General features: G+C 41.9%; 1 protein-coding gene across 1 annotated transcript in view; it reads left to right on the top strand.

The window, feature by feature from the left end:
- LOC139388322 (astrotactin-2-like) overlaps positions 1 to 16050 on the top strand; it is a 472647-nt gene that overhangs the window by 275707 nt on the left and 180890 nt on the right. Inside the window, exons 12-13 of the mRNA XM_071134926.1 lie at positions 9275 to 9441; positions 9994 to 10182. Coding sequence (XP_070991027.1) covers positions 9275 to 9441; positions 9994 to 10182 — 356 coding nt within the window. The remainder of the gene's footprint in view (positions 1 to 9274; positions 9442 to 9993; positions 10183 to 16050) is intronic.

Genomic DNA, 16050 nt, shown 5'->3' with positions numbered 1-16050 from the left:
TGTCTGGCATCTACTACCATACCCTGTTCAAAGGCACTAACATATTTTTGTCTTGCCCATTCACCCTCTGAATGGCACACGTCCACAATCCATGTTTCAATTGTCTCAAGGCTTAAAATTCCTTCTCCTCCTCTTCATCTACACTGATTTAAGTGGATTTAGCAACTTGTTTGCTCTAAATAAAAAGGTAGCATGTTGTTGTCAAGATGTTCCAGACTTTTAATCTGTCGTGTGTAGGAGTGTGATGATTTTGAGAACTGCAGCTTATTCTTCCAAAGTGAGTCGTAACCTTACCAATTCACACAAAAACTTGAGCATTGCCTTCTGTATTTCGCCTCATCCTGCTATATCGATTTAGATGAAACTGCTCTATAACAGAGACATATTGGTCTTACTCAATATTCCTGTCTTCATTTGCACATCAATGAGTTTGATAGAGATTAATGTTGAGTTTAAAAGGATTTGATGTTCATGTCTTTCTTAGATTAGAAAGAACATAAATCCTTGTTTATTACCAACAGAATAAAAATAAAAAGTCTCCCCAATAAAGCTGATTGGTCCCCTTAAAGGATATCTAACCGTTTCAGCTAAAATTTTAAATATATTCTAAGCATGCCCTTTGAGGTGCTGTAAAGGTGGCAGTCTTATTGATGAGAATAAATAACAAGGTTCAAAGGTTACGCTGGTCGTTTCAACTGCTGCTCACGCTGGAAGCTAATTATCCTCCCACTTTCTAGGAAATAGGCTGCTATTTGATTTCTGCTTTGTGTTGCCACAAAGACAAGGAGCCCGCAATCAATAGTGGATAAAAAATGAATAGTTATCAAATCCAGCAATATCAAATCCAGCATGGAGCATGATGAATTTATTCAATAAATATGTGCAAGTACTTACAAGGAAATCAAATGGCCTTGAGAGTGATTGGTAGCTTTTCTTTGCTACAGTACAGTTCTTTGCTATATGTTTTACTGTAGCAAAGAAAAGCTACCAATCACTCTCAAGGCCATTTGATTTCCTTGTAAGTACTTGCACATATTTATTGAATAAATTCATCATGCTCCACACCCCAGTAGGACACAACCATGTCAGATAGCTTCTTCCATAAAGTACACAGTCTCAGTAGCCTGGTTGTGAAGCTCTGATTGCATACAGCGATTATGTTTAAAATTCAGATAGCCCAAAATAAAATATTAATTTTTGCTGATATGTCAGTGAAAACTGAGTCCAGCTGTGAATGAAGTATAAATGAAGCAGGACTAATAAGATTGTGTTGTCCCAGACTAGCCCACATGGAGCCCCAGGGTATATGTGTGGACCAGCGGACAATCTTATTAAAAGTTTCCACAGACTGCTGCCTCTCTCTCTCCCCTCCACTGTCAGCATTCAAACTGACTTCTAACAAACTCCATAGCAAAGGGTTGATTTGCAAAGATGATAGACACCAGCATTGATGTGACTAATGCTGCCCAACACAGCTCATTGAAATGCAAACACAGCTTTATCAAAGGCCCGGAGAGCTGTGTTCAACCTCTGAAGTAAAAACTAAAAAAGAGAAGGAAGAAAGAAAAAAATAAAGAAACAGTAACACGGCCGTCTTTTTCAATTTCCTCTCATCCTGAGTCTGGACTTCAGGCCGTGAGTCTCCAGCTAGGAGGGTGTTAGTTACCCCACCACTTGTTTGTACTTCCAGGAAATGGAAATGCTCTATTAATTGGTATTCTGAATAAACACTGTTGGAGAAAGCTCCCTGCCTGTGCCTACGTGATTAATGCACATGTGCGACGGATAAAAACCTCCCCCTGCACCGCATGTCTCAGAGGGTCAGAGTTCTGGCAGTATTATTTTCTCTTTGATTCTTTTAGTTCTGCTTTGCAACACCCCATGTCAGAATGGAGCTAGACACACAATGGTGTTGCCCGCCACGCTGGTGCTTAAATTCCATTAAGTGACTCATTTCTTTACCCTGTCTGGAACTCTGGAGACCTATTTAATGCATTATGGAAATAAATCCATGCAGAGGTCCATGCAGAGGTTTTGAAGTCATCGTTCATGTTTTTCTTTCCCTTTATTGTTCCCTGTAAACGAGGGAAATGCGGGTTCTCATTTATATAGGACATTTACTGGAAGCATCTGCATGTAAGAGGAGTCAACTAGGTCTCTCTACATTAGGCCAAAACAAAACCACTTCACAAATATGTATGCAGCATCAATGTCCTCCCCCCACTCAATGCACAGATAATCTGAGACACAAAAATATTATGTGGAGCCATCGCTGTAACTGCATTGCCTTTAGTGCATGTTTAGCTGATGTTACACATAAACACACAATAGAACATAATAAAAATCACAGAGGCACGTAACTTAAGTGCTGTTCTGTCACAGTTTAAGACTGAGTTAAGGCAGACTTCTCCCATTCTGACAGACAGGTGTGAGTGCCTGCCTGGGGGTGGGAGTCAGTAGAGTGCCAGCCCTGACACAGTCAAAAGGCCAAGCTAACCTTTAAATCTGTGAAGCTCGCTCCAAGCAAGCACACATTGATCTGTGCTGAAGTGCACACACACACCTCCACCTACACACTCCTGATGTGCTCAATAGTCTCGCTGGGGAAGCCAGGAGAAGTTCATGTGGCTCTGTCAACTCTGTGGTTGTGTTGGCAGAAGTTCACCTGTTCTAGCTGAATTATTCTCCTGAGATAGTTCTACTCCATTCATTGTAGCTACAGATAAAGTATCCATCTTCTTATTAATGGGTGTAGTCAAGGAAAGAGCAGATGGCATCAATTTATCGGCATATCCCTCATCATTTCCCTTTTCCTTTTGGGATGTCTTCTGGAATATTGTTTGGGATGCAGTATGGCACTGATGCGTCATTGATTTCAGACTCCATCTTAGACTTTTATTTGGCTGTCAAATTCTAATTATTTTTGGAAATGATACACAAGCCTTGGTTTGCTCTTTATGTATTGCTAAGCACTTTTTCCATTTATATATCACACCATTACAATGTGGAGCACACTTTGGAAGTCACGATTTAAATAATTAGTTCTGAGCAAGTGGCAAATCTGTGCTCTGTTGCCCTACTTAGTATTATATTGAAGAGACGTCTGGGGGAAAACATTGCACCTCCCCTTCACCATGCGCTGTGTATTTTTTCTCATACCCTATCACCGCTTGTCCCTGTGGTCCAGCGTTCTGGAAATATGCACATCACCACTTTTCCTGTCCCACTGAACAGCTCAACTCACTACCATACATTTCAATAGTTAGAATTTCCTTCAAAGGCCTTTTCATAATTCGCTCCTCATTTCACTGTGGTTATGGTGGTTAAACGGGGGGATCGACCGTGTCGTTTATAGTACCAGGGGGAACGCTTTTTAGGGGAGACAGTCTGTGTGAAGCGTTTACATTAGTCCTTTCTGCAATGTCACTGAGGCTGGAATTAAATCAAACCCCCACTGTCTGAAAATAGCATTGCTCCTGCTTTAAGAAAATGCACTTGTGTTTGAAACTGAACATTAAGCCACAGTTTTTGGTAACCTCCAGACATTGATTGAATTCCAAACAAAGTCATGCTCCATGACAAACAGACTTTGATTCTGGGTGATGTCCTTAATATTAACTTAGGTCATGTTCTCTCCTGTCTGGAAGACCCACATATTGGTGTTCGCTGGGCTCGAAGGGCAGAGATAAGCCTTTAGGCCGACTTTTATTACAGTTTTTCAAGTTGAAGTGTATTGTCTGAAAGTCGATCATTGTGATGTATAGTGGCCATAACTCCTATTATTTTTGCTTGGATTAGTAGCGGAGCCGTTCAAAACAAAATATTTTCAACCATTTTGAATACAATAAGGTACTGCATTGACACAATTGAACTTTCTATTATCGTAAATATCAGGCTTTTGAAAAAAGAAGTCCACACACATAATACACCCTTCCCTGTTCCTTGAAATAACAGCAATACCACCTCCGTCTATGTAAAAGCAGACTATTCAGGCGTTGCATGCAGTAAGAGGGACAATTGAATCAGTGCTTTTGTTTGATGTCATAATCACAGTATAATCTAGGAGTCAAGGCAGATCCGCCATCCACTGTGTTTTATGTCTTCACTGATAAGATCGTGTCAGGGTTAAAAAAGAGGAGCAATTCAATTTGGCTCAGTCACAGCCCGTCTGCACATTAAACCGGTGGGAAAAGTATTAAATCCAGAGACTTTTCCTGACTGGCAGAGCTTTGCTGAGTTAGATATTAGGGCTGGGAATTGCCAGGGACTTCACGAAATGATATTATCACATACTGTGGTGCTGATACGATATGTATTGTAATTTGATACTGTGATTTTGTGATTTGACGTTAAACATATTGCTCTGGACGGTACACTGACTGTACAAAACATTATGAGCACCTGCTCTTTCCTGTTCTTTGTTGGCTCACTATTGAAAAGAAGATGTAGAACAAGTTAAAATTTAGGGACTAGTTTAGATGGAGGGAGAATAACAATGTGTCTTATTGAATTGAGCTCTAGCCACACTATCTCTTCTTGTCCTTTTGCTCTCTGTTCTGTGAGTCTGTGAGTTGTGTGTGAGGCATTGGTACTTGACCATTTGTTCTTTAAAATTTGAAGAGAAGTCATGTACAAATCCAATTAATATTTAATTTCAGAAAAAGTCTCAGCAGTTTTTTTAAATTAAGAAACCTTACAGGTTGTTCCAAGGCTCGGGAACTTCCTCCTTCCATATTTCAGTCCCTCCTAAAGCCACACCTTGGCCTACCACCTAGCCCCCCCCCCCCCCCCCCCCCCCGCCACCCCCACCCCACCTCACACACACATCATCTGCTCGCTCACTCATAATGTACAGTGACAGATCACACTCTTTTCCCTTCTTTAAGCCCACCCCCCTTCTCTTTGTTTCATGTTTAGATTTCTCCCTGCTGTTATTCTGGCCTGGACTTGTTTTAATCTCTGTTTTTTGTTTAGTTTCTTCAATAAAGCGACTTTGGGGTCATTGAAAATATATGAATGTATTATTAATATCAAACACAGCGGTGTCATTTCACTTTGAAGATTAAGCATAGGAGGAATTAAAATGGACAACGTAACAGCTGCAAGAGGCTCCATATTTCTCTGAGGGGATCGTCAGTCCTCGGTGTTTTGGCACTCGTGGAATAAAGCTGTTCCATCACTCTAATTTCCGATCCATAGGAGAAATAACAAAGCTATGGGCATACATCTCTGTCAGCTCCAAATCGAATCAAGCTGTCAGATAGATACACATTTGGACATCTATCACCAGACGATATGATTTACCATGTATCGTTCTCAAAGTGTATTCTACCTGGTGTATGTGTTACTTAAAAACCCTACTACATATGAATTACTTATCAACCCACTAGTTCTCTTCTGTATTTCCACTTTCTCCCCCATCATTGCTAATTCCCTGTTTTTCCATCCAGCCCATTTCTCACCATATGGCGGTCTCTGGTGTATGATGACACATGGGGGTCAACGACTGCAATCGCCTCCTTGACTATTACCTCATCCACTGAATAGATATGCCAGGCGCTAAGATTAATTACAAAAATTGAACATTTGAATGTGTATGTCAGCCGAGCCCCCAGTCATTAAGGAAAAGGATCTCAGTAAATTGCACAGAAACTGATTAAAACTTGGGGTGTTGAAAGGTGATTAGAACAAACTTATAACTAATAGCTTCCAGTCACATGAGGTGGTGAATTTAGCCTCTGAGGTGTGTGTATGTGTTTGTGTTCTCTAAGTCCCCATATTAGGCTATTGAAAGATAAGAATATAGCACTGTGCCTTCATTTATGGACCGGCCATTGGGCGTTTACTGTTGCCCTTTTGGAGTGCTGGGTAATTGTTTCACTGTGTTTTATTTGTTTTCTTAATCTGCCTCCCCGACACCATCTCCAACGCTGATCAATATCGCAGCCTAACAGGCTCGTAAAACAGCACTTCCAAGGCTCTACAGTGTAAGTGAGGGAGCTCTCCCTATTCCCCATCTCTCCTTCCCTCCCGCTCCCCCTCCATATCTTTCTACTCCGTCTGAGTACTTCATTTATTCTCCCCTGGTCATTATAAATTCTGATCAGACCCATGTAGCCAATGATAACATCAAGAAGCCTGTATGATCTTTTGTGGAATCTATTATTGTACAGACGCCATTATGACAAGTTCTAACGGTAAAGATCCAGATTGACACTGTGGATGACAGACACCCATGGGAGCAGTGCAGTATTGATTGGTTTAGCTGCAGTGGATTGTGTGTGTGTGTGTGTGTGTGTGTTGTCATTCTACAGTATAGTCTCGTTATCACAGGAACACACCACAGCTACAGGGCTATTTTATCTACATTACAAGTCTATCACTACATACTATGTATCATGGCCGGTATGTATGAGTAATAACCACAATACTAACAACCGAAAAGGGTTCACCAGAAAGATCAAGTCCACTTCCTGGGAAAATTAGTGGTTCAAAAATGTCTCACTCTCTGAAATTGAGTGACATGACATAGCAATGCTCTATATTGAACGCCATATATACACTACTCTATACTAAAATCAAATGTAAAATGCCCATTTTTACTAGAGCTGGTCAACCTATGCATCTATGGTACTTCCTCACATGTTTAGACCGTCGTCCACTTAGCAGCCTTGAGATGTCGGTGAAAGGGCAATGTCACACTCTGTATGCTACCCCACAATCCCCTGGGGTGACATGCCACTATGGCCTCTGGGACATCTGGCCATCCATCAGGATAGAAATGTCTGTCAGCTGGTATTATGTCGGACATCAACATCACTCTCCTGTTATGGCTGCCCGTCATCCACATAAGATAAACCCCAGATACGTTCTAACAACAACAGCAGCCACTACGATCACAGAGCAGAGATGTCACTGGGTTGTTTAGATTTTCATCAAATAAGAGGGATTTGGGGGGTTTGCATGTGGTAATACATACATTCAGTTATGTTGTTGAAGATTTGAAAACGATTTGTATTTGTGATTGTGTGCAGTAGGTGTTGGATCAGATTGGTTTTGGATTACATGAAAGGATGGTGGTCCTGCCAACTTCACATAAGATAGCAGGCAAAATCTATTGTTGCATTTGTTTTTGTAATGTAATGGCCACATCATGATTATAGTGTAGGCCTACACTATAAAGAGGTGCAATTGTCAGTGAATTAAAACTTGTCTGAAACGACTACTACATTTAGGATTAATTTACTTCTGAAAGCTTTTGAGCAGTTGGATTGTGCAGTCATTTTGTCACTAAAACATCAGGGACTGTCTGGTACTACCACTGTGTGATAGCAACACTGTCAGGTTATCACAACACTTAACTCCATAAACTGTACTCTGCTCCAGCAGAGCTTTCAGATCAGTCTACTAATCTAAAGTAAACACACACCATAGGCCTCAAGTCATTATACATAAGTCTCTTTTTATCAGGCCATAAATAAAATAAAAAAAATATGTCTAAATACAACCGTTTGCTCATTTGAAATGTTTTTGGAGGAGCTGTGTGGACTTTACTGCGTACTTGCGCTGTAAATAATATGCCTTTTCCTAGTGAGTCTCGGGTGAAATTTATGCATGTGGTTGAGACTAATTTGGAATTTGGAGAGCACTGCTCTGACTGTTTTCCCTGATTTGCCAAACAACACTTCATCAGGGATGCAAACAAGTCGGCTTTCGGCGAAATTCGTCGTTTTGAATCCAAAATAGGTGATCTTCGTGATTCGTGTAGATCCGATGAGAAAAGTTTGGTGGTGGGTGTTGGATCACTACTAGCTGTAAGCGATCGAGTGATGCGCATTTGGCGCAATACTGGTTGTATCCAAGGCTCAGCCAATCGTTTACATTACAACAGAATGCAGAGCAGCAAGCGACCGAAGAAAGAAGAGACAACCAGTTACTAGTTCTCCGGAAAGGCAGCTTGGCAGTTACAGCAGCGCGTCCCCTGAACGATAATGAAAAGGTAAGGTTAGGTGAGAAGGCTGACCACGGAGACCGGGGTGAGAAGGTGATGAATCGGACTTCATGAGCTGTAACCAAAAAAACAACTGGCATTTGGAAAGTTTGAGGTGAGGGAGAAAGTGTGGTGCTCATTGTTAAGTATCTTGTTAGATGTATCTTATTCTCCTTTAGCTAGCCAGAGAAATGTTGAGCAACATTAGCCAACTCATGTGATCAAATAATTGAGTTTATGGTCTGAAAATTAGCTGGCTAATAAAGTCAGACAACATCAGATGAGCTAACGTTAGTCCAAATCACTATAGTATTAACTGGTATATGACTCCTTGCTGATACCTCAAGTTATAACGCGTTAGTTGCTTACTGAACCCTGGCAATCTGTGTGAAATGTTAACTAGCTAACAAGCTAACCACAACCTGTTAACTAATGTTTTCCCTTTACAGTGACGTTGTGTGGTTAATTTTCAGAATGAGAGAATTAGGTGAAAATGAGGCTTTGCTTGTTTAACAAGTGGATTTAGGGATGAAGTGTAGTTGGAACTGGGCCTGGCTTAAGCTGGATGCCACTATAGAGGTGAAAGGAACACCACACACACACACTTTCCCTCTTTCTCACTGTTGCTGGCACATTGTAGAACAGATGTCCACAGGCAGAAAGTGTACAATGTAATAATGTGCAGTGCACTTGATTGATGTCTATAGTGGCCACTATAATAGAGCAAAAATACAATGTCTGTTTGTTTCATTCTATTTCTACCCCAAGTGCAGTATTTATATGTGTGTGGTCACAAGCGTTCTATTATAAAGGCTGTCGTGGCTAACTGCAATATTAGTGTATTGTTTTTTTCTCAAGACTTGAGTGCCATTTGCAGTAAAGTCAAGGCAACAGATAACATTGGATTGCTTTCTTTACATTTTTTAGCTGTGAGTTAGGTTCACATTAGCCACTTTTTATTTTACACACAAAGACTGATCATGTAGATGTTCTTTGTTGTTTTAATGAGTTAAAACCAGCATTTCCCCTAGTAGGTTTTTTTGTGCATGTTTCAGTGGGGGGGGTCACCAGTTTGGACCCTCACCAGTTTGCATCCCTCCTTCATCAGATCCCCACTGACTCTAGAGGAGACTCTGGGAGATGGAGTTCTTTGTTGTTAATTGGAGCAGACCATTGCTCTGTCTGTCTCCTGGGTCCTGATCTGCATACATATGTTGACCCCTACTTATTCTCTCTGTCTGTCTGTTTCTCTCCCACTACTGTGTCTCTCTCTTGCCCCTCCAGTGTCCCGACGGGCTGCGGCCAATGAAGGACGGCATGGGTTGCTATGACTACTCAAAGGGCACGGACTGCACGGATGGCTTCAACGGTGGCTGTGAGCAGCTGTGTCTCCAACAGCTGGTGCCCCTACCAGACGACCCCACCTCCAGCAACGTCCTCATGTTCTGTGGGTGAGTCAGTCAGTGATCGGAATTGAACAGTAAAAGGGTAAAACAGAGCTAGAGCCTTTTACCTACACAGATGGCCAAAACAACTGTTAGAAACAACTGTTGCACATCCACAGATCTCAACTGTGGGATTGATCCTCATTTTCACCTCTGCTTTGGCAGAGTACAGTATAGAACGCGGATATGGTATTCTACTATAGGCTAATTCATGAGACTGCCTGTGTGTCTCTGTGCGTTTCATTAGCATTAGGTTTGTGCATCTCAGCCATTTCTGAAGTAGAAAATGCTGAATGTGCAACTCCAACGACAGTTTGTCTTTAATGCAGACAAGTCCGGGTTTAAATGTTTGTGCTGCTTACACAAGGGCTTTCATTTGAAATATTAGACCGCTAAATCATACATTCTTCTGCAATCTATTATTTCTATGAGTTGGGTACACTTTCTCTACTGTGTGTGTGTGTGTGTGTGCATGTATTACCGTGTGTACAGTGCCTAAATGTATACACTATGTTTTTATGCATGTCTATTGCCACCTGAATTCCCCTCCCCACTCAGGTGTGTGCAGGAGTACAAGCTTGGGTCAGACGGACGCTCATGTGTTCTCCAGAAAGAGAACTGTGAGGGGCCAAAGTGCCAGAGACAGGATGTCCGCTTCAATGACACCCTGTTTGGGGAGATGCTGCATGGATACAACAACAAGAGTCAGCAAGTAAACCTGGGACAGGTCTTCCAGATGACCTTCCGGTAAGTTCTCCCCCAAAGGAATATATGTCCTCCATATCACTGCTGTGTACCACGGGGGATGTAATCCAAGTCATATCACTGCTGTGCTGTACTTTATGGCATGTGGCTCTGGCTATTGGGATGTACAGTAGTTAGGTAGCAGGAGCTTTCCCAAGAGGGTTATGCCAACTGTGCAGCCACTTGGTGAATGTGTTGGGACTATTTTTACCTGCATTTCTACCACTTGGTTTTTAGCTTGGGTTGCATGACAAAGACAAGGCTCAAACAGAAACAGACTGGTTTGTGTGGTAAAGTAACTCTACGGACCCTTTTTGTTCGTTTTTTATTCTCTTGTATGGTTAAAGTCAGAAGACATATTTACAAAACCAATGCATCCAAGTTGGATTCTGGGACTTTTGTTCTCATCAGTCCCTGCTCACAAAAATAGTCTTAATGAGAACTTGGCGGTTTGAATTCTCGGGACTATTCCAGAGAGAAATCTCAGAGGACGTGTCAACATCATGAAAAAGCAGTGTTTCCTTTTATCAGTGCTGGTGAGTGAGATATCTACACAGTGGAACATCTTATGTGTATCAGCAGCTCTCACAGTGCAGCTGGCTGGGGAGGAATCCCCCAGTGCTGTGACAGACAACACTGTCAGCCCTCTCAAAGCTCCAGTGTCTGGCTGATAACAAAGACAAATGTTAGGCTGCAGGGGGACGCTGCCATAATCAAAGACAACGAGGCAGGAATTCATACACACACGTTAGAGGTCGACCGATTATGATTTTCCAACACCGACACTGATACCGATTATTGGAGGACCAAAAAAGCCGATACCTATTAATCGGCCTATTTATTTTTTGTTTTTTTATTTGTAATAATGACAATTATAAGAATACTGAATGAACACTTTTAGTTTATCAAAAAATATAATACATCAATAAAATCAATTTAGCCTCAAATAAATAATGAAACATGTTCAATTTGGTTTAAATGATGCAAAAAAAAAAAGTGTTGGAGAAGAAAGTAAAAATGCAATATGTGCCATGTAAGAAAACGTTTAAGTTCCTTGCTCAGAACATGAGAACATATGAAAGCTGGTGATTCCTTTTAACATGAGTATTCAATATTCCCAGGTAAGAAGTTTTAGGCTGTAGTTATTATAGGAATTATAGGACTATTTCTCTCTATACCATTTGTATTTCATATACCTTTGACTATTGGATGTTCTTATAGGCACTTTAGTATTGCCAGTGTAACAGTATAGCTTCCGTCCCTTTCCTCGCCCCTACTTGGGCTCGAACCAGGAACACATCGACAACAGCCACCCTCGAAGCATCGTTACCCATCGCTCCACAAAAGCCGCGGCCCTTGCAGAGCAAGGGGAACAACTACTCCAAGTCTCAGAGCGAGTGACGTCACCGATTGAAACGTTATTACCGCGCCCCCCGCTAACTAGCTCGGGAGTTGATAGGCTTGAAGTCACAAACAGCTCAATGCTTGGAGCACAGTAAAACGTTTAGTATTTGGTCCCATATTCCTAGCAGTCAAAGACCACATCAAGTTTGTGACTATACAAACTTGTTGGATGCATTTGCAGTTTGTTTTGGATAATGCTGTGCCCAATAGAAATGAATGGTAAATCATGTATTGTGTCCTTTTAGAGTCACTTTTATTGTAAATAAGAATGGAATATGTTTCTGAACACTTCTACATTAATGCTAACTTTCCCTGTTATTGGTAATGGTAAAAGGTTAGCATGTTTTGGGGCCTGATCTTTGTGCATCTGTAGCGGGGAGCCCTGAGAGTTTTTTGAGATACTCTTCAAAGAGGTAGGGTTTCAGACGTTTTAGGAAGATGGGCAGGGACTCCGCTTTCCTGACTTTAGGGGGAAGTTTGTTCCACCATTGGTGGCAGGACCAAGAAGAGCTTTGACTGGGCTGAGCGGGAGCTGCTCTTACGTGGAGGTAGAACCAGAATTGACTTTGGTAGATTCATTTTCATCCAGTTAGAATGGGTGTACCAGCGAGCCACTGGGCGATGACAGGAGGCAAGTTATCTCCTTTAAGATGGCCGCCGGTGAGGATTCCTGTCGGTCATGCTTTGCTCTGTATATGCCATTTGATTACAAAAGCATGATCTGTTTGATGTGACAGAGTACAACAGCAGCACCAACCAGTGTGTCTTCATTTGGAAGGAAACATGTACTGCCCTAAGGGTGATATTCACTTAGAGTGCAGTGTTACTTCGCTGTTTTGTCTAGACAATTTAATCATTAAGAAAAGGACCACCAGCTATCCAATTAAATAAATTAAAGGTGTGATGTTTTTTTCAAATGCTATATTATGTCAAGTGTCGATGTAATTTTGTGACAGTTTGAACTGCAGTTGAAGGAAAGTTGATATCAGACGGCAAGTTGAGAAAAGTAAGATTTTCAATTGACATGTTGCCTTTAGGGTATTATTGTTGTGTATTTATGGATTGAAAGACAGACACCAAGGAAACTATAAATGTATTATCTCAAATCTGTCATTTCTTCAAAGTGGCTTTAGTCTTCGAGGCCGTTCCATCTTTTGTATCTAAAAACAAATACAAACCGCCTTAACATTCTAATTTTCTTTCTGGGGCTTGAAGTATCCACTCGTTTAACAGACATTTCTCTCAGAATGATGGTAATGCACTCATGTCCTTCAAATTCCCTCTATAAAATATAAAATCCTCCTCCTCACTCCCTTGCATCAGTAGTGCAGAGGGAAATGTGGGAGATAGAAGTGAATGTAATTATCTAGCCCTGGGCGATCACAGGTAGCGTGTTATATTAAATATTGCCTCTGATATATCAGGGTGGTTGGCATACATTGTGAATTGCTTTCACTTTACCACACTCCTGAGTGCATGCATTTGCAATTGGGTTTGGATTTGTAAATCTGCTTCCTGCAGATATGCCGTAATACTTGTTCAAAGCATATGCCCCGGCAATCAGTGTATACAGAATGTAACAGGAATGTTATGACTCAAAATTGTTAGATTATAAAATGACTCTTTAAACAATTCTCTGACCTGCAAATAAACGCTGATCTGAGCACATAAAACAGTTAGCTGTCAGATTTAATCGTAGTCACTGGACATAGAGATGAATTTGAGCTAGATAGCAGTCGCTGATATGCCCTAATATATGGAGCATGATTTGAAGAATGTGCCTGGTGCCCTGAACCGCAGACAACCTCCTCCTGTAGTTTACCAATGGACTTAGGGGAGCTTCCTTCCACCTGTTTGTTGACACCTATCCACTTCCTTCAGATATGAAAATGCTAAAGGGTCTAGGGAAAACACTGCTATGCAGCTAGGAGATAGGAGACTAAGGGTTGTTTTCCAGACCAGGTAATTTTCTCCGTCAGAGAAAAGTCCCAACAGAAGCCCAAGGCTGTAGGGTGCTTCATGAAATGTGTTTCCATAGCCGAGCAGCCGCACACAAACCTAGGATCACCAAGTGTAATGCCAAGCGTCTGCTAGAATGGTGTAAAGCTCACCACCATTGGACTCTAGAGCAGTGGAAACGCGTTCTCTGGCATGATGAATCACGCTTCACCATCTGGCAGTCCGACGGACAAATCTTGGTTAGGCGGATGCCAGGAGAACACTCCCTGCCCCGATACATAGTGCCAACTGTAAAGTTTGGTGGAGGAGGAAATAATGGTTTGGGGCTGTTTTTCATGGTTCGGGCTAGGCCCCTCAGTTCCAGTGAAGCGAAATCTTAACGCTACAGCATACAATGGCATTCTAGATGATTTTGTGCTTCCAACTTTGTGGCAACAGTTGGGGAATGTCCTTTCCTGTTTCAGAATGACAATGCCCGCATGAAGAAAGCAAAGTTCATACAGAAACGGTTTGTCTGTCGAGATCGTGTGGAAGTACTTGACTGGCCTGCACAGAGCCCTGACCTCAGCCCCATCGAACACCTTCGTGATGAATTGGAACACCGAATGAGAGCCAGGCCTAATCGCCCAACATCAGTGCACAACCTCACTATTGCCCTTGTGGCTGAATGGAAGCAAGACCCTGCAGCAATGCTTCCATATCTAGTGGAAATCCTCCCCAGAAAAGTGAAGGCTGTTATTGCAGCAAAAAGGGGGACCAACTCCATTTCAATGCCTATGATTTTGGAATGAGATGTTCAATGTTACGACCTGGCTCATAGTTCCCAACAAAGGGATTCCACCACAAACAAAAACAAAACAGAACCCCCCCCTCCCGAAAAAAGCCTTATTGCATCAATTATTACCAAACCAAACAAACATCCATACCTGTATCCCCTGACCCACCTCTGCCATCCAGGGGACACGTCGCGAGACAAGTCGTCGGCAAGGACATTGTCTTTGCCCTTAATTGGGCGAATTTCCAAATTATACAGCTGCAAAAACAGCGCCCACCTCATAAGCCTCTGATTTGGGTTCTGCAAGGACCTCAGAAACGTCAGGGGATTAGTATCTGTGTACACCACGAGAGGTGCAACCAGAACCAACATACACATCAAAATGTTGGAGCCCAAATAAGCGCAAGCACTTCCTTCTCTACCACAGAATAATTGAGCTGGTATGAATTAAACTTCTTAGAGAGGTAACTCATCTGCCTGCAAAAGAACCCCACCAAGGCCTACATTACTAGCATCTACATGGAGTATGAACAGGTCATTCAAACGAGGGGCAACAAGCACTGAGCAGAACACATGTCTTTACATTCTCAAATGCTGCTTGACATCTGTCCGACCAAATATACTTTATCTGAGCCTTAAGCAAGTCGGTCAGGGGTGCTACCGCTGTTCTTATAGCAGTGTCGATAATAACCAACCATACCGAGAAAGTGCATAAGCTCCTTAGTCATCGGTGGCGGACACTGCTCAACAACTTCAACTTTGGCATGCACTGGGCGAACCATATCTGGGAAAAGTGGTCAGTGCTTTTAAGTGACCGTTGCTTTATCAAACTCACATTTGGCCAGATTAACTGTCAAATGCATCCAAGCCAACCTATCAAACAGTGCTTGTATACATTGGACATGCTGAGACAAGGTGTCACTATAAATTACCATGTCATCCAAGTACACCACACATCCGTCCAAACCACAGACAGTTCATGAGGCGCAATACGAAAATCAAAAGGCATAACTGTATAAGAAGTTGTGATGAAAGCACACATTTCCCTTGCTCTAGGAGACAAGGGGACCTGCCAGTACCCTTTTAGAAGATTGACCTTGCTCACAATTTTTGCAGAACGCACTTGATCAACACAATCTTCCATACAAGGAAAAGGAAAGGAATCAGGCTTTGTAATGTTGTTAACATTACGATAGTTTGTGTATGGCCTAAAAGATGCATCAGGCTTCTTGACTAACAGATAAGGTGAAGCCCAACTGGAAAAATAATTTTCAGCAATATCGTTATCCAACATGTACTTGACTTCTGCATCTAAGTGCTTGCGCTTGTCAGGAGATACACGGTAGACGCGCTGCCTTATTGGCTGAGCATCTCCAACATCAACATAATGAGATGAGTACGAGAGGGTGTATCAGAAAACAGTGCAGGATAACTTTCAATAAATGTAATTAACTCAGTATGTTTACAGTCATCCAAATGCCCCAATAGAGCATGCAAATTTCAATATAATGCAACGTATTATATAAAAGTAGTCTAGGGCAATTGAGAATGCAGAAACAACTCTAAGTGAACTATCATCTGACTTAACAGGAGTCGATGCTCTACTGTTCCCCAGCTGTCCTGGAACACAGCCAGAGAGCCACGCACTGCATGGCCAAAAACCAGATCATTTGGACTAAATCCTATACTCTCCTGGACAACTTCTCTAGCTGCTAACAGTAACCATTGCAAAC

The sequence above is a fragment of the Oncorhynchus clarkii genome, chromosome 29, assembly GCF_045791955.1.
Source record: "Oncorhynchus clarkii lewisi isolate Uvic-CL-2024 chromosome 29, UVic_Ocla_1.0, whole genome shotgun sequence".
Taxonomy (NCBI): Eukaryota; Metazoa; Chordata; class Actinopteri; order Salmoniformes; family Salmonidae; genus Oncorhynchus; species Oncorhynchus clarkii.
The sequence above is the reverse complement of the archived record's forward strand: the minus strand, read 5'-3'. Positions and strand labels throughout refer to the sequence as shown.